Source organism: Eubalaena glacialis, chromosome 6, assembly GCF_028564815.1.
Source record: "Eubalaena glacialis isolate mEubGla1 chromosome 6, mEubGla1.1.hap2.+ XY, whole genome shotgun sequence".
Lineage (NCBI taxonomy): Eukaryota > Metazoa > Chordata > Mammalia > Artiodactyla > Balaenidae > Eubalaena > Eubalaena glacialis.
The window spans coordinates 60,156,334-60,181,420 of record NC_083721.1 but is presented as its reverse complement, the minus strand read 5'-3'; the positions used below and the strand labels follow the sequence as shown (position 1 = coordinate 60,181,420).

At 38.1% G+C, this 25,087-nt stretch overlaps 1 protein-coding gene across 1 annotated transcript in view; it reads left to right on the top strand.

Annotated features, from left to right (window-relative positions):
* The first annotated feature begins 2,743 nt into the window (after positions 1-2,743).
* Positions 2,744-25,087, top strand: part of BTLA (B and T lymphocyte associated) — a 56,087-nt gene continuing 33,743 nt past the window's right edge. Inside the window, 4 exon segments of the mRNA XM_061192730.1 lie at positions 2,744-2,831; positions 17,440-17,464; positions 17,466-17,575; positions 17,578-17,757. Of these exon segments, the coding sequence (XP_061048713.1) occupies positions 2,744-2,831; positions 17,440-17,464; positions 17,466-17,575; positions 17,578-17,757 (403 nt within the window).

Genomic DNA, 25,087 nt, shown 5'->3' with positions numbered 1-25,087 from the left:
CTGCTGACTGCATTCCCCAACAGCTAAAAACAAATCTGTCCTTGAAAAAGGATCTGAGTGGTACGTCTGTGTCTACCACAGACTCTAAGAATGTAGGAAATATATGAAAGAGTCTACAGCTAGTAAGTGGCAAAGATTTGACACCAAGTCTTTTGTGGCTCAAAAGTCCATGCTCCCCACTAATTTATAATTGGTTTCCAAATATTCACCCAAACTAGTTGTATCAGAATCACTTTTAAAATAGGAATTTCTTTAAAATATGAATATTTGGCCTCAATCCTGTGAGATTCTAATTCAGTAGATGTGGGTGAGATCCAAGAATTCCACCTAGTTAATAAAAAGTGCCCAGGCTGGTTCAAAAGTACAGTCATATATAGAAACTATTGCTATAATTGATGAGGAGAGGATGCCAAGTAGAAGAATGGAAATGGTTTTAAACACTGTACTACGTTTCTGATAGAAGTTACCTAATGAGTTTTGGAGTGTTAAAAAAATTCAGAATCAAGATTCATCCCCTGGGCTGATGTTATCTAAAGTCAGTGGCAAGACCACACCAGGACCCTGCGTCTTATTTTGTGATTGCTGTTTCTCTGATCACCCTTGGGTAAAAATATTGAAGAAAGTACAGCTGCTTCATGGTTCATGAAAGCAACTGCACCTGTAAGTGAACTGAAGAATTTGCCCTGTAAGTAGCTCCAGAGATGTTTGCAAAATGAATTTGAAGATTCCAAATTCTATTTTGCTTTTTGTCTTTCACTATAAAATCAGAGATAGGTTCATGTTTTTGAAATTGTTTCTAAAATACGATGCAATTACTTTTTAAGATGTAGTAAATTCTTCAAATTTGCACATTTAAATAAAAGTATAATTTTCTGATCAAACAGTACATAATTATAATGGGACAAGGGTCAAGATAGAAGCTTAATTACTAGATTAGGTATAAATTTAAAACAAAATTGATTTGTTGCTGAGCTAACAAACTTCTGAGCCAGGCTTCTTTCAATTCTTCTTTACCAGAATGAAGATAGGAGTCAGATTCTGACTGAGAATTCTGTCTACAGTGGGGCTCTAAGGACTCCAGCTCTGGGGGGACAAAGGACCAGTCATGCTGATAAAAGTCACAAAATAGATATCTTTTAAAAAATACATTAGATGTTACATAAGTTTTTTCCCCCAAATTTATCTAATTAGCACAGTCATTTTTATATGAAAAAAATCTTTAGAATAGTGAATCATGAAGGTTTTATGGTGAGATAAACAACATTTATAGGACTTCTTTCTGGTTTGGGATAATATCCTGAGATCCTTGGCCTTGTGGTTTATGGCTTTAACTTCTGAGACCATTTTAAAGGGACAATGAGCCTTAACTCGGCTGGTATAGGTCATTTGCATTCCACCTTGAGCATGGGAAAGAAAGTTGTGTAAATATTACATAAATACTGTAGTATTTGCAGGATGTTTACTCCAGTAACGGAAGTTCTAAGAAGCTATGTGTAGTCGCTCTGTATTACAATGTGGTGGTTGAAATGCCTGAATATTTATGTCCCAACACTGAAGGCTGATATGAGGAAATTACAGTGCTGGTTGAGCCCTTTAAAATCAGGAAGAGTGACTTTTCACCTTTGTTCCTCCAACCATTGCACAGTGTTTATCTGAATCAGTGAATACATGATAACTGTTTTTTAACCTTATATACATAAAACCATTGAAATTTGGCCTTGGAAGAAAATCACCAGCCTCTGAGAGAAAGACTTACAAAATAACTTCTGTCAATGACCACATATGTCACAAATCTAGATTTTTCATTTGGAATCTCAAATGGGTGAATTTAATTAGCTTCTGTGATTAGAAGCTAAGCTAATTATTACAAGTGGCCTTGGAGAAAACAGTCCCACATTGATCCTGTCTGATCTTGAACTTTTCCATTTCTTCCTTTATTGTTTCTATTCTATTTAATCCAGATAATAACCACGTGAAGAATGTTGAAAATGGAAGTTTCCTTTAATTGATATTCAAGGTGTTATTCAGCTCGGAACTTTATTATTTAGAGAGAACATGTAGCCAGTACTAATGATGATCTCGTCCCATTGATATTTATCTATAGACTAAAGACAGTTGCCTTTCCTTCATCTGTTGAGGAAAGGCTTCCTATCACTCATTTTCTCCATAACCTCAGAAGAATCTCCACTGGTTTAATAAGCATTCTCATCTTATAATGACATGATTTTTGGGAAGATAAATCTAAAATCTCTTACATAAAAGAAGTTTCATAATCACAAGCTGTGGAAAGGGGGGAAATGTATACTTACCATAAGTACTTTTTACCATGAATTTCCTGACCTTGATTTGATTAAAATCTCAACCTAAAGATTTCAACAATATAAATTTCTTTAGAGTTTAATTGTTCATTCACTGAAGTTTGAATGAGAAAAACCTAAATGTGGGGCAAAAAGGGTGGTATGGAAGGAGAAGTTAAGGACTGCACTGCTTAATGTATCAGAGCATTTGAAAGTGAACAGCCAATCTGACAAGAAGCAAAACCCACAGAACAGAGTACCGCCTAGTCTTTCTGTTCATTTTGTTTCACAGACTATTTGGGCTCTACTTACTGTTCTCTCCCACCTCCTCTCTCTTCTCTATTTATTTTATAGATGTCATTGGAGTAGGTAACCTGATCCAACTCTGAAGAATTCAGGGGAGGAAGGGAAGCTTTCTACTTGAGCATCCATGATATAAACAGGAAATGAAGACATCACCTACCATGCTTGGAATCGGGAAATTGCTTTGGGTCCTCTTCCTAATTCCACTTGTAGGCATCTGGAGTATCAATGGTAAGGCACTGACTTCTTATATTTCTCAGGGGGGGGTTGGAGGCAATGTTTTCCCTTGCTGATCGTAGTAGGATGTAGTGTTTATGTCAAGAGGATAATGGTAGATGAAACCAAGTAGTTAGACTTGCTCACTGAAGACATTATAGGACATAAACCAAATTAGAAAAAACAGTATTTAACTCATAGTTTGGCTGGTTTTCTTAAAAACATGTTCTGATGGTAAGAAAAGAGAATTGAGCAAACATTATAAATAGTTCAGTAGAAATTTATCCCTCCTACTAGCAAAAATGTTCTGGATGCCATACTGATGGTGAATAAATAGCTTGTTCTTTCCAAACTGAAGCTAGAGGAGTGTTGAGGTACTCAGGTGGGTAGGTTAGGTGTTGGATAACTGGGGTTATATCTGATTCCATGGTTACTCTGGAATAATGTGGCTAAATAAAATCTCGCTACTTGCTTCAGTGGGGAACGTGCCTTGAGAATACTGAATGAGGCAATGCTGAGAAATACGGGATCGGAGCATTCTGTCTCTGCTTCTAGTATGTTGAAAAAAGAATGTTCCTACTTGGGTGTCATATGATATAGAAAACAGCTTGGATTCTGCGTAGATGATGTTTGGCCACTTTTGCAAAGACTTTCTGCAGGCAAAAAAGTGATGGGTTCACTTGCTCCCTTACATGGTCACAGATGCCCGCATATTGTAAAGGGGGAAGGGCTATAAAAAGCTAGCAGAAGTTTCTGATTTCCTGGTTTCACATACCTTGCCTTATTATCCCCACAAGCACACATACTCTTAAATTTTTCAAGTCAGAAAATATGGTCACTGAAATCCTGTAAATGTCATCTTCAATTCTGGAACTGTGCGGTTTGGAATGTCTTTGTGGTGCCAGGATGGCACACAACCAGGTGCAAAATAAAAATCCCCTTCACTTAAGCGTTTTTATGTTTCTAAGTATTTGGTATTATGTCGATGAGGTGTAGGATGGCTGACTGGATTTTTCACTTTAGCTACAACTGAAGTCAAATATTATTAAACAGAAATCATACCAGTTTGAAGAATATATAAACTATTCTCTGTGAAATGAAGTAAAAGAATATGCAGTGTTGCATCACACTGGGAGTACGGTACAACTCTGTTCCTCCTCTCAATATGCTTACAAAAACAGACTTGGGTGTTTGTTAGAATTGGGTTCATTGACTGGCTCTGCCACTTACTGTGTGACCTTGGTTTAGTTTCTTATCCTCTCTTATCCTTAGTTTCCTCTTTTGTAAAATAGAAATAATAATAATTGTACCTAAATTATGGGGCTTCTGTGAAGACTACAAATACAGTAGATAAAGTGCCTGGCATAGTAAGTGCACATAATAAAAGCTTGAAAAACATTAATGGTATTTTTGCTAATATTCTTTACACCAAGCAACCCACACAATATTCAATTAAGTGGGAAGCAAGTTTTAACACTATCATTTAAAATAGTTGAGGTTTTGAAGCTAAAATAAAATGAATAAATGAAATATATTGTACAATATATTTAGCCCAAAGTATAGTGACATGAATTATTTGAAAAATGAAACGGAGAGCCTTAGATAAAGTACTGGCCAGCTATCTTATCCAGCAGTTTTTGGATTGTAGCATTACTTGAATTAAATTAGGAATAGAGGTTGGTGAGATTTCCCGTGATTTGCTTACTGAATTCTTTACACTGGCACAGTTTCAAACTGTTTAAAAATAATTTTTAAAGATTTTTTCCTTTCCACTTCAAAGCAATGTGAAGTCTGTGTGCCTCTTCCCAGGAATGAGGCTGCATCCGTAATAAGGTTGTAAAGAAGGTAAAGCTCTCTACAAACTTCCTGCTTAAGGTCTTTCTTTATAATGAAATTACGCTTGCTTGCCTTTTGTGTTTCTCAAAAAAAAATTAGGGGGAACTCTGTCCCTTTGTATCTAGCATATACTTTCTGTCTGGATGAAAGTAATAAAAGTTTTAGCACCTACACATGGAGAGATTCTTCTGGCAAGAACTAGACTGCAGGTGGAGATGGCCCTTGTCAGTCACCTGCCTCACCCCCAATGAGCGGCTCCAGCTGAGAGGTCCTGGGACATTGTTCAGCTGGGCATCAACCAAGGATCCCAGCTTCAAGCAGCCAGGAGCACTGCGGTTAGCGTCTGGCTATAGCAGAGATTATATATGATCCTGAATAAAGGCAGGAGGAAATCTCTGATCACTGCTTATTGTAATAAAAAATCATCCTAATCTGGTCTAGTACCAGAAGCCACTGACAGTTTGGTGCCTTTGAAAACACAGTGGTTGGGGCCAAGTCTCCATGTGGGTCTTGCATGTGTTCTCTTTCTCCTTTATGGTAGTAGTTCAGTGTGATCCATGGATCCATACTCCACATTCCTCCCAGATTCTGTTTCTCCACCATGAACAGGCGATATCCTTGGGTCAAAGAAGAAACATTGGGGCAAAAGTGCTCTGAATCTGTCTCTCATTCCTTCATATTCTGGTTTTGTAACACAGTGTCTTTATCAGGCTTATTTCTCTGGCTCTACTTATTTGTTCTTATTGAAATATGCACATTGTATGCCAGCGATAGAGCTCTGCCTTCTGCCAAATGCCTGTGTATTGTTATTACAAAAATGCCTGTCATAAGATATGACTACCTTTTACGTAAATGTCTAGAAATACATTCTGCAGCTACAGGATTTCCTGGATTGAGGTATGAAAAGACCAATTCTTGTGTTGATCACAGCCTTGAATAGCCTTTCCTAACACTGAGCTCTTTAATTAATTATTGCTTCCTCTGTCCCACTATCAAAATTTCCTCTATTGTAATGTTGAAGACAAACAGTTTATCTTGATTCACTGGGACTTTCCTACTTAATTTCCATCATTTGTGAGTTTCACCTTTACTTAGAGTTCAGAATTTGTTGAAAGAAAAGTGTTCACAGGCATTTGTAATCAGGTCCAAAAATGAAATCAACATTTTTCTTTGTTCCTTGGAGGCGCAGTGGTGGAGCAGATAAGACCAGGGACTCTAGATTACTAGATTACTCTCCCATCTCTGCCATTTACTGGTTCTGTGACTATAACCTCTCTGGTTCTCTTTCCTCATCTAAACAATGGGGACAATAATGATATCGAACTTATAGGGTTGTTGTGAGTATTGAGTGAATTAATTCTATAAAACTCTTAGGACAGTGACTGAAGTTTATTAGCTAAACTTACATAGTAAGTGCTGTGTAAGTTTAGCTAATAATGTTTTAGGTTTTTTTTCCCTTTTAGTCCCAAACTTAATTAGCTTGATAGTCCCCTTAAAGTAGTATTGGGAGATCATCTCTCATTTGGGGTTGACAAAAGTTGTCTATAAACAACTCTTGATATCATTATCTCCCATCATCCCCATCACCAAGAAATGAGAACAGAGTTTGGGAGTCATGAGGCTTGAGTTACTTTGTGTCAGTGAATTGTTGTATCATAAGCAATTTGCTTCACTTTTCCAATTTTCTTCACTCCCTTACCTAAAATAAGCTCAATAGTTTCCACCTTTCCGGTGTCCTCTCATGGTTATGGACTCTGATCTCCATGCTTATCTCCATGGAAGAAATTACTTGTGTGCCTGTGTCTGTGTGTACACATGCAGGGAATCATGTTAGTATGCTCAGAATCTAAACATGTACAATGTGAGGTTCACTTTGAACACAGTCCAGGCGAGTGATAGAGGGGCCATCTAGGCAGTCACAGGGAAACATTAGGTTTAGCTGGTAGAGCTCTTTAACTCCTCCTTTTCTCCTTCCTGATAGCCACATTTATCTTATAAGCATAATCTGGAACTTGCATGTATCACAGACAGCCCATTGTCCAGAAGTGGCTATAAGGAAGGCTGGGACACTTAGGTTCTACCTGGGTGGTGATGGCCCCATTTCTTTTTCTTCTGGGGTATTAGGAGAATTAATACTGGGGGACAATTGGCAGTTTCTGCCCACATAGATAATGTTAGGTATCTTCTAGGGCTTTGAAAATGCCAATGAATCTCAGTGTGATCTCTGTAGTAGAATGTATTAGGAAGGTGAGGAAGTATCTGGAAAAGAAGTAGAGATGGACTTTCCTCGTGTCCTTCCAACAACACATGACCCACGGTTACTCTGAGCATCACATGTAACCACTCAAACACTGAAGGCAACATTTAGAAATACTCATGTTGGTTTCTTATAAAATGCCAAAGGCTCTCTTGAGTGCTACTGTCCACAGCTTCCAAGGTATGTTCTAGGCTTTTCTTGACCTGATTTTCTTCCTAAAGTCACTGTGAGGAAGGTAGAAGGCCTAGCATCTCTGAAGGACAGACCCACCTATACCAGACAGTCTTCCCTACCCAGAACTATTCTCTAAATTGTCAACATGAATCATTTTTCTTTAGGGTCTATTGAACTGGCTAAAAACTTTTGCTATTCCAGAGAGATAGTTACACATTGGCCAACGAACTCTCCACCAGAAACTCATCCTTATCACATAGGACAGGCAGAACTCTGAAGGACTGGAGTGAATCCTCTGGTCTGGGGAGACAAAAGCATGACCAGTAGGGTAGAACTGCAGGGGGACATTTGTCATTTGGTGGAAATGTAATGAAGAAGTACTCAGAGAAAGCCTGAGAAAGTACCAAAAAGCAAAGGATTTTTACCTCCTAGTTTTGACCAAGACTAGCCTTCTTCATTAGTATGATTCTCAAGAATTTCATGTCTCATATAAAAGGACTTTTTTCTATGAGATGTAACACCTTTTCTATCTCTATTATATTCATTTGGCTGGTGAATATACCACATCACTGACCCATGATCACATCACTGCTGACCCCCGAAAGAAGTTGGAAGTAACTGTTTAGAGCAGAGGCACTTGGGGCAGACCTTCAGGGTTTCCATCTTGTCTCTGCCTCCCATAGGCCTTGCACCCTTGGACAATTACTCTACTGCTGTGTTGCTCCCCTAAATTCACCCTATCCAAAAAATAGTAATGCCTGTCATTTATTATTATTTATTGTGAATGAACCACAGTGCTAACAACTCTTCCTATGTGTTCCCATGCACTTTCACAACTATTCTACCAGAAAAGAACTTGTGGTTTGGAGTTAGCCAGACCTGGGTTCAAGTCCTGATCCTGTCTCTGCCTCCAGCCCACTGGTGATCTTGAGTAAGTGGCTTAGCTTCTCTAATATTTGGTTTCTCCCACTTAAGATAAAGATAATAATAGTAACTACCTCATAGAACTGCTGTGAAGATCAAAGGAAACAATATATGTATGGTGCATAGTAGTGCATAGCACATAATAAGAACTCAAAAACTATTAGTCATATCCCTATTTTCCTCCTGTCGGGAGCACCTAGGATGGGTTTACAGTACTTTGATAATGCGAAATATGTTGCAATTGTGGGCAAGTGGCAATCAATATGAAGCAGTGATTCGGAAGGTTACCTTCCAAATGTGACTTGAATTATCTGACCTGATGATCACTAAAGCTCTCTGCTTGTACTATTCTTTAATATCTCAAGGAAAGGAAATGGCACAGGTACTTTAGATGCTTTGCTGTTAGACAAAGCTATGGCAAATACTAGAATGACTATATCAAGACAAAAAAAATTTCAGAATTATCCCAAACTATAAAAAAGCAAGAGGTATATGGCTTAAAGTCTTAGATTGCTCAATACTACTGGATTAAAGAGATAGTCTTCAAAATATTCTCCAAAATAGTCATATCACATTATGAGAAATTCTAGCCCTAGAAGAAATTGTTTTAAAATGTGCTCTATAGGGACTTCCCTGGAGGTCCAATGGTTAAGAATTTGCACTTCCACTGCAGGGGGCACGGGTTCGATCCCTGGTCACGGAACTAAGACCCCTCATGCCACGCAGTGCAGCCAAAAAAAAAAATTATTTAAAAAATGTGCTCTATAAATACCATATGAAAGCAAACTTAAAGAAAGGTTTCACATACAATTTTAAGAAGATTTTAAAGAGAAAATAGTGATAGAAGATGAATGTGAAAATTCTATCTATTCATTTCATGGTCTTTGTTTTCTTTTTTTGAAAAATTTAATTTAATTAATTAATTTTTTTATACAGCAGGTTCTTATTAGTTATCTATTTTATACATATTAGTGTATATATGTCAATCCCAATCTCCCACTTCATCCCACCACCACCACCACCCTCCCCACTATCCCCCCTTGGTGTCTACACGTTTGTTCTCCACATCTGTGTCTCCACCTCTGCCCTGCAAACCAGTTCATCTGCACAATTTTTCCAGACTCCACATACATGCGTTAATATACGATATTTATTTTTCCCTTTCTGACCCACCTCACTCTGTATGACAGTCTCTAGGTCCATCCACATCTCTACAAATGACCCAATTTTGTTCCTTTTTATGGCTGAGTAATATTCCATTGTATATATGTACCACATCTTCTTTATCCATTCATCTGTCGATTGGTTTTTAGGTTTTTAGTAGTTAGTAAGTTTCACAAATTACTTACTCCCTTCAGCTCCTGATGTTATTTACACCAGCAGCTACACTTGTTCAGCTGGAAGGTACTGGACCATGCAGTTTTTTGTGGTCGGCACACCTTTCTGATTGGCTGATCTGGGTATCTGGATGACCATGGAGTGTCACTTCTTAAATATTTTGAATATCACCCCTGAATGGACATAAATCAGGCCTTTACTCATTGCATACTTGTAAGGTGTAGTTTTTCTTTAGTGGTTAAGTTATAACCACTAAAGGGTATGTTGAGATACATACATCCTTCACCTCAATGTCTTTAGTCTACATATCTAAGGACTCAGCTGTGTCTGCTCTGTGTCTTAGTGCACAGAGAGCATTAGAGTGTGAACAGGAGATTTTTCTCTTCATGAAGCTCTCTCTGTTCAGTCTCATGCTTTCTCACTTTCATACCTTTTCTAAGGCCATCTCCTTTTGCCATCCCATCAAGAAGGTTGTAGACAAGATCAGAAGAAAGATGCATAAACACATATTTACTCATAATAGAGTGATGCATGTCACACAAAATAGCATGGGACATTTGGTAGGAGAAACATCAAGTGGATGTGGGTTGCTGGAGTGTGTGTGGGGGGGTGCTGTCAAGTTTGCATAAAGAGGCAGGGGCAAAATGCCATTTGATGAAGTCTGGACATTTTCCTGCAGGCACTGAAGAATCTCTAAAGGATTTTAGGCAAAAAAGTCTTGCAGTTGGATTTTCGTCTTAAGAATGTAAACTGTGGGACTTCCCTGGTGGCGCAGTGGTTGGGAATCTGCCTGTCAATGCAAGGGACACGGGGTTTGAGCCCTGGTCCAGGAAGATCCCACATGCCACATAGCAACTAAGCCCATGCGCCGTACTATTGAGCCTGCGCTCTAGAGCCCGCGAGCCACAACTACTGAGCCCACGCGCCACAACTACTGAAGCCCGCGTGCCTAGAGCCTGTGCTCCGCAACAAGAGAAGCCACCGCAATGAGAAGCCTGGGCGCCACAACGAAAGAGTAGCCCCCGCTCGCCGCAACTAGAGAAAGCCCACGCACAGCAATGAAGACCCAAAGCAGCCAAAAATAAATAAAAATAAAAAATAATCTTTAAAAAAAAAAAGGAATGTAAACTGTGACAGTGATGTGGAGAATGAATTGGGGTGCAGGGAGGGGAACAAGGCCAAATTTGGAATGTAGAAGACTAGTTGGTAAGCTGTGACAATCCTCATGAAGTAGAATGAGACCCAAATTAAGGCAGTGGCATGAAAACAAATTTGAATGATATTTTGGATGCTGAATTAACTTAACTTGGTGGCTGATGGAGCGGGGTAAGAGACAAAGATGGCACCCAGGTTCTGGTCCATGTGATTAGGTAGATAATGGTATTTTATACTGTGGTAATGGGAGGAGGACCAGATCTGCCCTAGAGTGGGGTTTGGGACAGGAGGAGATTCAACCTCCTCCTTGAAGCATTTCCTGATTACCCAGACAGAAGGGCTCTCTCCCTCTTGAGATTTGAAAACTCTGAGAGATTGTATCTTGTTCAATCTTTAAAAAAGAAAAAAATCTTATGGGAAAATTGAAGAGCCAAGTGAGCCTCTTTCTGCATCCCTTTTGCACTAGAAACTGTCCCATAACTAAATAGTCATGAACAGTGGGATGTCCACCCCCCTGGGTGTGGGCAAGAAGGGGGAATATTGTCTGTACAGAGTTTTAAAGCAAATAAAAGTTGGTCTACTTTAAATGATCACCATGTACCAGCAATTCTGAAAAATATCAGTGATAAAATGTTCCCCCAGCCCCAAATATTTTGGTCTAAGTTCTAAATAATTACCATGGTTACTCCTAAGTTTTAATAATATGTATGTAAGTTTCAAATTAGCACATTTTCAGTACTTCCCCTTTAAGAAACATTGCATCTACATGAAAGTTAACTCAGAGAACTTCAAATTCAGCTATATGTGTTCACTTCAAGAGCAAATTCATAATGTTCAGAATCACATGAGCTTGCTCTAGGCATAGTTTGTGTCTCCAACCCCTGTGGTACTACATATTTCTACATTTAAACAGTAGATTTTAAATAAACAGTAATACCACAGTGATTAGAGAGCCAAAGAAACAGAATGTGTGTTGTTTCATTTCTTTCATTCCATGCAACCGTTTTGAATATTTATTTGTTTAAAATTTAAAACAGTGAAACAGAATACAAACTGTGAGATACAATTGTTTTTCTCATGCATGAACTAAAGTTTATATCTGAAATGTTTTATTGATTAATATCTTTATAATTGTACCTTTATAATTTATAATCTTTAAAGTGTTGTTTTAAAATTAAAGAAGGGATCAAGAAAATAAAACTTTACATTAGTGGTACACTTTAGTAATGGTCTAAATTATGTCTTTTATAGAATTTCAGTTTTAATAAAATTTGCTTACTAATTACTGGAAAATTACTTACATAAACTACAATATCAGGCTGTAACTAAAGGATCCAAGTTCACACTGTTTAGATAGATATAAAATTATTAAATAAATAGCTGTGCATTTTTCCTTTTTTCTATTCTATTATTATTTTTCAAACATTTTTTAACTTGCATCATTTTATTTTTTTCTTTTCTCTTATTTTTTTATAAATTTATTTATTTTTGGCTGTGTTGGGTCTTCATTGCTGTGCGCAGCTCTTATTCTCTAGTTGCAGCGAGCAGGGGCTACTCTTTGTTGTGGTGTGCAGGCTTCTCATTGTGGTGGCTTCTCTTGTTGCGGAGCACAGGCTCTAGGCGTGCGAGCTTCAGTAGTTGTGGCACGAGGGCTCAGTAGTTGTGGCTCGTGGGCTCTAGAGCGCAGGCTCAGTAGTTGTGGCACACGGGCTTCGTTGCTCCACGACATGTGGGATCTTCCCGGACCAGGGCTCGAACCCATGTCCCCTGAACTGGCAGGCGAATTCTTAACCACTGCGCCACCAGGGAAGTCCAACTTGCACCATTTTATATATGAAGTTTAATGAAAAAAATAGTCACTATGTTTCTTTCCTGGCCATTTTATTATTTGTTTAATTTCATGATTATTTCCGAATATTTTTCCATATAGAAAAAAGCATTGTTAAAAATCATGCACTCTGGGCATCAGCTATGCTAGGTACACCCTAGTCATGGAATATATGTTCTGTAATAATGCAGCAGTGGTTTTCATGAGAATTTTTATTTTATTTATTTATTTAATTTAAAAAAAAATTTTTGGCTGCATTGGGTTTTCATTGTTGTGCACAGGCTTTCTCTAGTTGCAGCGAGTGGGGGCTACTCTTCGCTGTGGTGCGCAAGCTTCTCACTGTAGTGGCTTCTCTTGTTGCAGAGCACGGGCTCTAGGCGTGCAGGCTTCACTAGTTGTGGCTCACAGGCTTAGTTGCTCTGCAGCATGTGGGATCTTCCCGGACCAGGGATCGAACCCGTGTCCCCCTGCATTGGCAGGCAGATTCTTAACCACTGTGCCACCAGGGGAACCTGAGAATTTTTAAAAGGAGAGGCTTCCTAAATGTATAGTACTTAAAAAGGGATACTTTATCATATGAGAGCCTGAAGATGGTAGAGGTTTCATCATTCACTGCATGCATTTATTTTAATTATTTTTAGCATTGAAAATTCCCCACCATTAGATATAAATGTCTGAGAAAACAGCAGGAACAACAAAACTAATGTTGACAGATAAATCCCAGCCAAAAACAACTGTGATCTTCATTCCTTTTCAGATGTTTCTTTGACAAGACAAACCCCTTGGGGACAGCTTTGGATAACCTGAGTGTCATAAGATGATTATACATAATTTGGGACAAGCAACAAAAGTGTCAACATGCTTGTCAGATGGAAAATTAGAATTCTATCATTTACCTCAGTGCATCATTCCTGTACTACAAACATCAGTTTTAGTTTCGTGGAGGTAGGAAGTGTTAATGTCTTCTTTGTACAAAGAGGGAGCACTCTTGATGACTTTTAATGCCTGTTCACAAGCCTCCATCCATTCTTTCCTCCACTCAAGAAAAATTCCTATGCTAGTCAATGTGACAGCCAATGATCTTCATCCTGGTGATAAGAACATACAAGAACCACAGTGATGAATCTATTATCCCATTGCAAGTCAGTGATGTGGTCAGGACTAACAGCTAGCTCTTCTCCCCTCTTAACCCACTTTGTACACTCCTCCCAAGCATGTAGTCGTGGAATCCTTCAACTAGCCGGGATGTTCAACAGTGCTATTAGCATTGGGTGACAGCCCAGTGGCTAAATGGAAAGGTAACATATTGTAATAGAGAGACTTAGAAGTGGTTTTATAGCATCAGTTGTACACTGAGGGAGGTGAAGTTGTATATGTGTTTGTGTGTAGGAAAGGATGGTGGGTAAGACTTTTCCTGTTTTTGTAGTCCAGTCCTTTCATCTTATTTTTTTAAAAATTGAGGGCTGGTGAGGCTGGGTGACTATCTCAACATCACACAATCTGTTAGCATTTGAACAACCATGTTCAATTGAAAATTCTCATTTTTAGCTATTTACATGAACTTTATAAATATCCCAAAAGAATCAGGCTCTGTATTTCCTCATGGTGGATAAGCAAAGTTTAAACTTCTCCCCCCTAATGCTTAGTCCATTTATTCTGAAACGACTAGTGGTCTGCATACCAGTATTTTCAGAAAACTACAATCCAAGTGTATAGCAATTCCCTCAATCTGCCATGAGATTCCTGGACAGTCTGCATTTGCCCTTCAATTTCCCCAGACTTAAGATACCCCCACCCTGTTCCATTCACTGCTCTGATTATCAAAGAGCTACTCACTCACTAAGGTTCAGCTCAAATACAAACTTTCCATTCAGCCTTGCCCCTATAGTCCCAGTCGAAGTTAATCCTCGGCACACCCAAGCAAGGTCTGCACCTTCTTATAGTGTTATTTCATTCTTCCATCTGTCAAGCTCTCTATTTCCCATTAGAAGGCAAGCCCCTTCAAGGGAGGTACCTTGTCTTATTTATTCCTATACTGCCTAATAACTAACATACAAGGTCCCGCTGAGCCTTCCTTTCAGCTCAGTTAAACTTGGAGAAAAAAGAGTGGTAGATAGTAAATTTATTACAGAAAAGTGGTCTTGTTAGTTAAGCTTACCTCACCAATTAAATGGTAAGCTCTTCGAGGTCAAAAAGGTCTTTGGGGCTTCCCTGGTGGCGCAGTGCTTGAGAATCTGCCTGCCAATGCAGGGGACACGGGTTCGAGCCCTGGTCTGGGAAGATCCCACATGCCGCGGAGCAACTAGGCCCGTGAGCCACAATTACTGAGCCTGCGCGTCTGGAGCCTGTGCTCCGCAACAAGAGAGGCCGCGATAATGAGAGGCCCGCGCACCGCGATGAAGAGTGGCCCCCACTTGCCGCAACTAGAGAAAGCCCTCGCACAGAAACGAAGACCCAACACAGCCTAAATAAATAAATAAATTAAAAAAAAAAAAAAAAAAAAGGTCTTTGCCTATAACTCTTTTTTCACAATGCTGGCGCAGAGTTGTAGGCTCCATAAACTGTGATTGACTTATCCAAGAAAATGAAAACAGAAGTTAGAAGGCTGAGGTAGCTTATTAACTTTAGGGAGAGGAATGGACTTCTGGAAACAAGGGTTTCACTTGACCTTTCTTCCTCTGGCCTCCTTGTTTTTTTGTTGTAATTCTAACCACATCCAGGTGTTATATTTTTAAACACTTCCTTTTGGTAAATTATCTTACTCTTTCTCTTCAATTTTTGATAACCTCATAACTTGACTTTGAGTTTGCTTGATTTTTTTCTGGATTTTTGGAAACGGTTAGGGAGTATTAAAGTGAATTTGTCTGAGGTCTCAGAGCAGTTGTAAATATCTAAATATTCAGGGTTTTCTAAAAGTTCTCTGCAGATCTCTTGTCTCAATCTGATTCTTGAAAACTCAATCAGTTTACAATTATTCTGAGCAGTGGCTGATGAAATATGAGCATAAATTATAGTGAGAGGTTTACTGAGTGATAGGAAATAGCTAAAAATGAGAATATTTACTCTGGCCAGGGTGTAGAAATAAAGTGAAACATTCTGCTAGGTAAAGCGGTATGTGGAATGCAAGACCAAAAGTTGTCCCCCAGTTCAACATCTGAATAGCCCTTAACCCTCTGTCTTTAAAAAAGAGTTTTGGCTATAATCTCAGTTATGCTATGTTATTATAATCTATGATAGTATGAATCTATTAAAATCTAATAATTTACAATTATTGAAGGAAATTAATGAAGAGGATGGATTCGATATATGGCTGAGGGAGTGTTCAAAACAGGGAAAGACAGAGCCAAGAAAGAACTATAAGGATGTAGGAAAAGGAACTCGGAGAGAAAACACTCTTAAGACTTAACTCTACTAGAAATAATAAAAAGATATAAATAACTACACAGTGCTTAACTAAAAGGAATCTTGGCCTCTTTTAGTTATTTTGTTTCACCACCGTACAGGGTCAGGCCCATAGTAGAATATTCCATGATTTATATACACTCCTGATGTAACTGATACAAAAAGGCTAAGTGGTTGTCATGAATTGGTGTGATTTCTCACGCTCCTTTTATGCATGAGTCTCAAAAGCCACAGTACACTCCAGCAATTGTCAGAGAATGAATATTTTCACATAAATGTACATTCTAAATAATTGAAGTTTGCCCCTTTGGAGGTCAAAACATTTTTTGAAGTAACCATTTCTGATGAAATTCTTTGTAAAACAGATTGAACACTTCTTTGTTTCTAAAAATGGATACTATTAAACATAATTTAAAGTTTTATTGTTGATTCAACCTTATCATTATGAAAAGAGTTATTAGTCTGTATTATATAACATAATTATTCCCTGGGTTAAATAGGAAATGATAATGGAATTGTAAGAATTGTGTATAAAAATGAGATAAATTTTGGATCTTGCAATATTTATTTTGTTTGCTTGGAGAAAATTTCTTTTTCATTTATCTTGGTTATCAGTTATACTTCAGATGCTGAGGTTACCAGGTATAAACTTTCATGGTAAGTTAAGGGTAATAGAACTTATTCAATAATATAGAGAATTAAATTTTTTTTCTTAGCTTCAGATTTTATATGCAGTCGACAATTGCAAACAGAAGGCTCAGAGAAGATAGTAGAAAAATCTGTTTCCAGGAAAATTCACTCTCCCCACCAAAACAAAGGAAAGCATATTTCCTGTAGGCCAGAAGGCAGAACTTCCAAAAAGGTGGATAACTTCTCTTCTTCCCATTTGGAAAAGCATAAAAAATTCAGGTTATCTCAGAACATCCTCTCTTCAGAAAGTTTTCTTGAGTTGCATATCTCCTACATAGAAAAAGTCATGGAAAAATTGCAAGGCATCATTAAAGCCTTTGAAAAACAAGTAAAAAAAAATCCTAATGCCAACTATCATAGGGAAATAGTTGTCTACAAAAATTCCTCTCTCCTATTTATTGAAATATACCAGAGCTAGTAATAGAAAATGTGATTTTGCTCAAGAAACAACAACAGAGTAATGGATAATGAATTATAGACTAATGGACTCTAGTATGAGTTTAAATCTTGATTCTCTTAATTATTAGCATATAACTTTAGGCAAGTTCTTTATTACCTCAGTTTCCATATCCATAAAACAGGGTTCATAATAATATATTATTTTTGTTGTGAGGATTAAATGATTAATATATGTAATGTGTTTTGAACCGCCCCTGGAATATAATAAGTAAGTGACAAGAAGTTACTATTATTTGCTACTATTGGAGTAGCTATATGATAATAAAATAAAATAAATTAAAGTAAAATCTAATTTTATAATAAAAATGGTAAAATTTTGGAAATTGAGGAAATTATTGAACAATTGAAGAAATTGTTTAATTTTTTTCAACAAATATTTATTATGTATCTACTATATGTCACTAGCAGACACTCTGCTAGTAAGGATTAATATACTGTAAAATGTTATCTGGGAAAATTATAGAATCATGCTTGAGAAATCTTTGACAGAAATTGTTGAAGTGGCAAATAGCTGATCCTTCCAGAACAGAATTGTTTTTAATTTTGTTTTTATCTTCCAGGGGATGAATCATGTGATATACAACTTTAAGAGATATTCCATATATGTTGTGTCATCAGGAGACCCATTTAAACTGGAATGCCCTGTGAAATATTGTTCTAATAGACCTACTGTGACCTGGTGCAAGGCCAAAGGAAACACTGTTTACATCTTGGGGACAGACTTCAGGGCTTCATGGGTTGGGAAGAAAGGAAGAGTATTTCAGGTTTTATTCTGCATTTTAATCAAGTGCTTGCTAGTGACAATGGGTCATGCCGCTGTTGTGTGAACTCTTCGCCTGGACTCATTGAAAGCCACTCAGTTACCATTAATGTGACAGGTGAGTTCTAGACATCAAGACTATCTAATGCTTTTCTCATCTGTTTCAAGAAAAGGAGGACTCAGATTCTCAAGTGATTATGTTAGACATTGAACTCATGTAAGACATCAAAAGGCTGCCACATCTCACAGTTTGTGATGTGTGGTCACATACATGTGTTTGTGTTTTGGAGTGAGGCAGAAAAGAGTAGAGAAAAATATAATAAAAGTTATTGTTCTTGCCTTTAGGGGGTATAAAATTTATTTGATAAGGCCAAAATTTGACCACTGAAATATGGAAAAAATTACAAAGTGAATACCAATAGTAGTAGACAGCTTTTTATTTTTTGTCCTTTGAATTTTTTCTTCCATTTATCAGTCCTTGACTTTTATTGATAATAAATCCTTGAGTTTATGTTTGTGTTGCTCAATTATACTCTTGTTAATAGTTCACAGTTTGCATAGAGGGCAAACAGCACACAAGTAACCTGACTCCTTGATGAGTTTTGAGAATATTCATAGCTTTAGCTGCCTCCCCAGTCCCTCCTCAGAGGCCCTTAATAGGCTCAAACAACAGAGCAAGGACAGGTTGAGTTATGTTGGGCAAAACTATGCTGAACAAAACATGGAAAACAGATAGAGAAAAGTAGAGGAGAGTAAAAAATAGTTGGTTTATGAAAATCCCACGGCTAATATCATACTCAGTGGTGAAAAATTGAAAGCTTTCCCCCTAAGGACAGGAATAAGACAAAGATGTCTGCTTTTGCCACTTCTATTCAACATTGAACTGGAGGTTCTAGCCTGAGCAATTAGGCAAGAAAAAGAAATAAAAGGCATCTAGCTTGGAAAGGAAGAAGTGAAACTATCTCTGTTCACAGATGAAATGATTTTAAATATAAAAAATCCTCAAAAACCCACACAAACTACTAGATCCAATAAATGAATTCAACAAAGTTGTATGATCAACACAAAAATCAGTGGTATGCTATATACTAGCAATGAACAATCTGAAAAGGAAATTAAGAAAACAATTTCACTTGTAATAGTATCAAGAATAAAATACTTAGCAATAAATTTAACCTAGGAGGCACAAGACTTGTACTCTGAACAAAATATGGCTGAAAGAAATTAAAGAAGACATAAATAAATGGGAAAATATCCCATTATTATGGATTCTATGATTTAATATTGTTAAGATTGTAATATTCCCCAAATGATCTACAGATTCAATACAATACCCATAAAAATCAAAACTATATATAATACATATATAATATGTATATAATATATATATTGCATAAATGAAAAAGCTGATCCTAAAATTCATTTAGAATTACAATAAACCTTAAATAGCCAAAAAAAAAAACCCCAAAAACCTTGAAAAAGAAGAACAAAATCGGAGAACTCCTGTTTCTCTATTTCAAAGCGTACTACAAAACTACAGTAACTAAGAGTGTGGGACTCATGTAAAAATGGATATATACATCAATGGAAGAGAACTAAGAGTCCAGAATAAATCCATACATATTTGGTAAGTTGATTTTTAACAAGAGTGCCAAGACCATTCAATGGGAAAAGTATACTTTCTTCAATAAATGATACTGGGACAATTGGATATCCACATGCAAAAGAATGAATTTGGAACTCTACCTCACACAATATACAAAAAACAAGTTAAAATAGATCAGATATTTAAATATAAAAACTAAAATAATAAAATCTCTGTTTATATAAAACTATAATGCTATGTTTCCTTAGAAGAAAACATAGAAGTAAATCTTCATGATCTTGGATTTGTTAATAGTTTTTTGGTACAATTTCAAAAACATAAGCAACAAAAGAATAAATAGATGAATTGTACTTCATAAAAATTGAAAACTTTTGTGCATCAAAAGACACTATCAAGTCAATTGCATTATTATGAACTTTCATCAAATCTTTAACCATGGTCATTTTAAAGTCTTTTGTCATTTACAGACAGTTCTGGGTGTACTCTGATGCTTTTGCAAAAATGTTCCTATAAAAGGGTTTCATCTTCAAGGAATTCAAGGAAAAGACTCTGACAAGTACAGGTTTCTGGTAACTGACTATACTGCTGAACTGAATGAAGAAGCATTTTCAGAACTCTAATGGAAAACTGATGAATTCATAAAAGTGCTAACAAAAGATCAAGATGAAAAAAAATTAATTACATGGGACTGAGTGAACTGATGAGGATGATTATAATTTTTGTGACTTTCTGTTTGAATAAAAAGAAAAAATCCCACAAGGACTCAGAGGCAAAAAATATACAAATCAATTTTCACTGCAAAGTAAAGGAGCTGTTACAGTGGAGGATTACTGGACTGAATGTCAATATTATGACATAGTATGAGTGTGTTTTGTGTTTGGTAATTGCAATCATTGTTGCTTTTGTTGTGGTCATCCATTTACAATGCTTGGTGTCAGTTTATTTATCTCTTTTAAAAATAAAATACAGTGTGTGTGTGTGGGAAAAAAAAAAAAAGATGCCCCCCCCCAAAAAGACACTATTGAGAGAGTGAAGAGACAACTCACAGAATGTAAAAAAATATTTGCAAATCATATATCTGAGGAGAGAGCTTCAAGATGGCGGAAGAGTAAGACGCCGAGATCAACTTCCTCCCCACAAATACATCAGAAATATATCTACATGTGGAACAACTCCTACAGAACACCTACTGCACGCTGGCAGAAGACCTCAGACCTCCCAAAAGGTAAGAAACTCCCCATGTACCTGGGTAGGGCAAAAGAAAAAAGAAAAAACAGAGACAAAAGAAGAGGGATGGGACCTGCACCAGTGGGAGGGAGCTGTGAAGGAGGAAACGTTTCCACACACTAGGAAGCCCCTTTGCGGGCGGAGACTGCGGGTGGCGGAGGGGGGAAGCTTCGGAGCCACGGAGGGGAGTGCAGCAACAGGGGTGCGGAGGGCAGAGCGGAGAGATTCCCCCACAGAGGATCGGTGCCGAGCAGCACTCACCAGCCCGAGAGGCTTGTCTGCTCACCCGCCGGGGCGGGCGGGGGCTGGGAGCTGAGGCTCCGGCTTCGGAGGTCGGATCCCAGGGAGAGGACTGGGGTTGGCGGCGTGAACACAGCCTGAAGGGACTAGTGCGCCACAGCTAGCCGGGAGGGAGTCCGGGAAAAAGTCTGCAGCTGCCGAAGAGGCAAGAGGCTTTTTCTTGCCTCTTTGTTTCCTGGTGCGCGAGGAGAGGGGATTCAGAGCGCCGCCTAAATGAGCTCCAGAGACGGGCGCGAGCCGCGGCTATCAGCGCGGACCCCAGAGACGGGCATGAGACGCTAAGGCTGCTGCTGCCGCCACCAAGAAGCCTGTGTGCGAGCACAGGTCACTATCCACACCTCCCCTCCCGGGAGCCTGTGCAGCCCGCCACTGCCAGGGTCCCGTGATCCAGGGACAACTTCCCCGGGAGAACACAAGGTGCGCCTCAGGCTGCTGCAACGTCACGCTGGCTTCTGCCGCCACAGGCTCGCCCCGCATCCGTACTCCTCCCTCCCACGGCCTGAGTGAGCCAGAGCGCCCGAATCAGCTGCTCCTTTAACCCCGTCCTGTGTGAGCGAAGAACAGATGCCCTCAGGCGACCTACACGCAGAGGCGGGTCCAAATCCAAAGCTGAACCCCGGGAGCTGTGCGAACAAAGAGAAAGGGAAATTTCTCCCAGCAGCCTCAGGAGCAGCTGATTAAATCTCCACAATCAACTTGATGTACCTGCATCTGTGGAATACCTGAATAGACAACGAATCATCCCAAATTGAGGAGGTGGACTTTGGGAGCAAAGATATATATATATTTTTCCCTTTTTCTCCTTTTGTGAGTGTGTATGTGTATGCTTCTGTGTGTGATTTTGTCTGTATAGCTTTGCTTTGTCCTAGGGTTCTGTCTGTTCGTTTTTTTTGTTTGTTTTGTTTTCTAATTACTTAAAAAATTTTTTTCTTAATAATTATTTTTATTTTAATAACTATTTTATTTTACTTTATTTTATTTTATTTTATTTTATCTTCATCTTTCTTTCTTCCTTTCTTTTCCTCCCTTTTATTCTGAGCCGTGTGGATGACAGGCTCTTGGTGCTCCAGCCAGGTGTCAGGGCTGTGCCTCTGAGGTGGGAGAGCCAACTTCAGGACACTGGTCCACAAGAGACCTCCCAGCTCCACGTAATACCAAATGGTGAAAATCTCCCAGAGATCTCCATCTCAACGCCAAGACCAAGCTCCACTAAACAACCAGCAAGCTACAGTGCTGGACACCCTATGCCAAACAACTAGCAAGACAGGAACACAACCACACCCATTAGCACAGAGGCTGCCTAAAATCATAACAAGGCCACAGACACCCCAAAACACAACACCAGACGTGGACCTGCCCACCAAAAAGAGAAGATCCAGCCTCATCCACTAGAACACAGGTACTAGTCCCCTCCACCAGGAAGCCTACACAAACCACTGAACCAACCTGAGCCACTGGGGACAGACACTAAAAACAACGGGAACTACGAACCTGCAGCCTGCGAAAAGGAGACCCCAAACACAGTAAGTTAAGCAACATGAGAGAAAAACACACAGCAGATGAAGGAGCAAGGTAAAAACCCAACAGACCTAATAAATGGAGAGGAAATAGGCAGTCTACCTGAAAAAGAATTCAGAATAATGATAGTAAAGATGATCCAAAGTCTTGGAAATAGAATAGAGAAAATACAAGAAATGTTTAACAAGAAACTAGAAGAACTAAAGAGCAAACAAACAATGATGAACAACACAATAAATGAAATTAAAAATTCTCTAGAAGGAATCAATAGGAGAATAACTGAGGCAGAAAAATGGATAAGTGACCTGGAAGATAAAATAGTGGAAATAACTACTGCAGAGCAGAGTAAAGAAAAAAGAATGAAAAGAACTGAGGACAGTCTCAGAGACCTCAGAGACAAAATTACATGCCCCAACATTAGAATTATAGGAGTCCCAGAAGAAGAAGAGAAAAAGAAGGGAATGAGAAAATATTTGAAGAGATTATAGTTGAAAACTTCTCTAATATGGGAAAGGAAATAGTTAATCAAGTCCAGAAAGCACAGAGAGTCCCATACGGGATAAATCCAAGGAGAAACATGCCAAGACACATATTAATCAAATTATCAAAAATTAATTACAAAGAACAAATATTAAAAGCAGCAAGGGAAAAACAACAAATAACACATAAGGGAATCCCCATAATGTTAACAGCTGATCTTTCAACAGATACTCTGCAAGCCAGAAGGGAATGGTGGACATATTTAAAGTGATGAAGGAGAAAAACCTACAACCAAGATTATGCTACCCAGCAAGGGTCTCGTTCAGATTTGATGGAGAAATTAAAACCTTTACAGACAAGCAAAAGCTAAGAGAATTCAGCACCACCAAACCAGCTTTACAACAAATGCTAAAGGAACTTCTCTAGGCAGGAAACACAAGAGAAGGAAAAGACCTACAATAATAAACCCAAAACAATTAAGAAAATGGAAATAGGAACATACATATCGATAATTACCTTAAATGTAAATGGATTAAATGCTCCAACCAAAAGACAAGGATTGGCGGAATGGATACAAAAACAAGACCCGTATATATGCTGTCTGCAACAGACCCACTTCAGATCTAGGGACACATACAGACTGAAAGTGAGGGGCTGGAGAAAGATATTCCATGCAGATGGAAATGAAAAGAAAGCTGGAGTAGCAATTCTCATATCAGGCAAAATAGACTTTAAAACAAAGACTATTACAAGAGACAGAAGGACACAACATAATGATCAAGGGATCAATCCAAGAAGAAGACATAACAATTGTAAATATTTAGGCACCCAACATAGGAGCACCTCAATACATAAGGCAAATACTAACAGCCATAAAAGCGGAAATCAACAGTAACACAATCATAGTAGGGGACTTTAACACCCCACTTTCACCAATGGACAGATCATCCAAAATGAAAATAAATAAGGAAACACAAGCTTTAAATGATACGTTAAACAACATGGACTTAATTGATATTTATAGGACATTCCATCCAAAAACAACAGAATACACATTCTTCTCAAGTGCTCATGGAACATTCTCCAGGATAGATCATATCTTGGGCCACAAATCAAGCCTTGGTAAATTTAAGAAAATTGAAATCGTATCAAGTATCTTTTCCGACCACAATGCTATGAGACTAGACATCAATTACAGGAAAAAAATCTGTAAGAAATGCAAACACATGGAAGCTAAACAACACACTACTTAATAACCAAGAGATCACTGAAGAAATCAAAGAGGAAATCAAAAAATACCTAGAAACAAATGACAATGAAAACACGATGACCCAAAACCTATGGGATGCAGCAGAAGCAGTTCTAAGAGGGAAGTTTATAGCAATACAATCCTACCTTAAGAAACAAGAAACATCGCAAATAAACAACCTAACCTTACACCAAAAGCAATTAGAGAAAGAAGAACAAAAAAACCCTAAAGTTAGCAGAAGAAAAGAAATTATAAAGATCAGATCAGGAACAAATGAAAAAGAAATGAAGGAAATGATAGGAAAGATCAATACAACTAAAAGGTTGTTCTTTGAGAAGATAAACAAAATTGATAAACCATTAGCCAGGCTCATCAAGAAAAAAAGGGAGCAGACTCAAATCAACAGAATTAGAAATGAAAAGGGAGAAGTAAAAACTGACACTGCAGAAATACAAACGATCATGAGAGATTACTACAAGCAACTGTATGCCAATAAAATGGACAACCTGGAAGACATGGAAAAATTCTTAGAAAAGCACAACCTTCTGAGACTGAACCAGGAAGAAATAGAAAATATGAACAGACCAATCACAAGCACTGAAATTGAAACTGTGATTTAAAATCTTGCAACAAACGAAAGCCCAGGGCCAGATGGCTTCACAGGCGAATTCTATCAAACATTTAGAGAAGAGCTAACACCTATCCTTCTCAAACTCTTCCAAAATATAGCAGAGGGAGGACACTCCCAAACTCATTCTACGAGGCCACCATCACTCTGATACCAAAACCAGACAAAGATGTCACAAAGAAAGAAAACTACAGGCCAATATCACTGATGAACATAGATGCAAAAATCCTCAACAAAATACTAGCAAACAGAATCTAACAGCACATTAAAAGGATCATACACTATGGTCAAGTGGGGTTTATCCCAGGAATGCAAGGATTCTTCAATATATGCAAATCAATCAACGTGATACACCATATTAAGAAATTGAAGGAGAAAAACCATATGATCATCTCAATAGATGCAGAGAAAGCTTTCGACAAAATTCAACACCCATTTAT